The following is a 1,774-nucleotide window of genomic DNA, read 5'->3' on the forward strand; positions in this document are numbered from 1 at the left end:
ACGCCAGGGCTCAGGGTCAGGGCCCAGCCATGCCTGGCACCCGCACTGGCACCCACAGGGCCTTCCCCTCTAGGGGAGACGCCAGGGCTCAGGGTTAGGGCCCAGCCATGCCTGGCACCCACACTGGCACCCGCACAGCCCCAGGCCACCCCACCACACTTACCTGCGCTCCTGTCATTCTTGGTCAGAGCCTGGAGTGGGGAGAGAGGGCAGTGAGGGGCTACATCTGGCAGCTCACCTCATCCAGGGAATGAGAAAAAACCACCACGGCTGGCCCCTGCCTCCTGGGAGCTCTGCCCAAACCCTCTCTGCAGCAGGGAGGGAGGGAGGGAGCAGACCAGGGGCTTCTGGAGACAGCTGTGCACACCCCCCCCCCAGGGACCCCCGTTCATGCTCTCATGCCCACGGCGCAGCCCTGGCACAGGCCCCTCCCCAGGAAGCCCCTACCTCACAGCTCCCTAGCAGCCCAGAAATCCCTACCTCACGGCTCCCTAGCAGCCCGGAAACCCCCACCTCACGGCTCCCTAACAGCCCAGAAACCCCTCCCACACGGCTCCCAAGCAGCCAGGCCCTGTGAGGCAAGTACTCAGGGTCAGAGTGCACTGTCTCTGCATCTGCACACCCCCAAACCTGCCTGGTTGCACACTCACAGCAGCCCAGCACCGGCCCCTGGGTCCGAATGTCACAGGATAGGAAGCCAGAGCCAAGGGGTACCTGTAGCTACTGATCCTTGTGCCTGTTAGAGAGGAGGAAGCCCTGAGCTATCCTGACACCTTGGGCTCCCTCAGGCTGCCTCTCTACCTCCTCCCTTTTCACTGCTGTCCCAGAATAAGAGGCTGTGTCTTCTTTGCTAAGCAGCTAGTTTAGTTAGCATACTTATATACCATTGCCTCAAGGCAAGGAAAAAGTGGGTTTTTTTATTTGTTTGTTTGTTTTTGAGATGGAGTCTCACTCTGTTACCCGGGCTGGAGTGCAATGGCATGGCACAATCTTGGCTCACTGCAACCTCTGCCTCTTGGGTTCAAGTGATTCTCCTGCCTCAGCCTCCTGAGTAGCTGGGATTACAGGCGCCTGCCACCATGCCCGGCTAATTTTTGTATTTTTAGTAGAGACGGGGTTTCACCATGTTGGCCAGGCTGGTCTCGAACTCCTGACCTCAGGTGATCCACCCGCCTCGGTCTCCCAAAGTGCTGGAATTACAGGTGTGAGCCACCTCGAGGTCATTTTTCATGATGGACTTGTGCTATGGGGAGGGCATCCTGGAAGCTGGTTAACAGATACAGAAGAGGCATCCACAAACCAATACCCATCTCACAGCGACAAGGGCAACTCCAGGGCTTCACCTGCAAATTCTACCAAAGGTTTCAGAAGTAATAACAAACTTTAAAAAAAAAAAAAAAAAAAAAAACTCACTCACTGGTGTGGGACTGATGGCACCGCAGGCGGCTCTGGCCACCCCAACAGCCCACAGACAGATGGGACAGGAAGTGACACCGGCCTCCTCAAAACACTTGCAGATGAGCCCAGTGACAAGCAGGAGTATTATAACAAAACTGGGTTGAGTTATTCCAGGAACACAAAACTAGTTTTCGACAAGAACAGCCATCACTAAACTTACCATGTGTCAAAATTAAGGAGAAAAATCATGTCACTTTAATGGATACAAAAAAGCATCTGATAAAAGCATTCATGATAAAAACTCTTAGTAAAGCAAAAATAGGAGGAATTTTTTTTTTTTTTTTTTTTTTTTTGAGACAGAGTCTCACTCTGTGGC

At 53.6% G+C, this 1,774-nt stretch overlaps 1 protein-coding gene across 1 annotated transcript in view; it reads right to left on the reverse strand.

Annotated features, from left to right (window-relative positions):
* CPSF1 (cleavage and polyadenylation specific factor 1, 160kDa) overlaps positions 1-1,774 on the reverse strand; it is a 21,950-nt gene that overhangs the window by 12,734 nt on the left and 7,442 nt on the right. The window contains exon 2 of the mRNA XM_011975698.1: positions 164-191. Coding sequence (XP_011831088.1) covers positions 164-191 — 28 coding nt within the window. The remainder of the gene's footprint in view (positions 1-163; positions 192-1,774) is intronic.

This window comes from Mandrillus leucophaeus, unplaced genomic scaffold, assembly GCF_000951045.1.
Source record: "Mandrillus leucophaeus isolate KB7577 unplaced genomic scaffold, Mleu.le_1.0 Scaffold158, whole genome shotgun sequence".
Taxonomy (NCBI): domain Eukaryota; kingdom Metazoa; phylum Chordata; class Mammalia; order Primates; family Cercopithecidae; genus Mandrillus; species Mandrillus leucophaeus.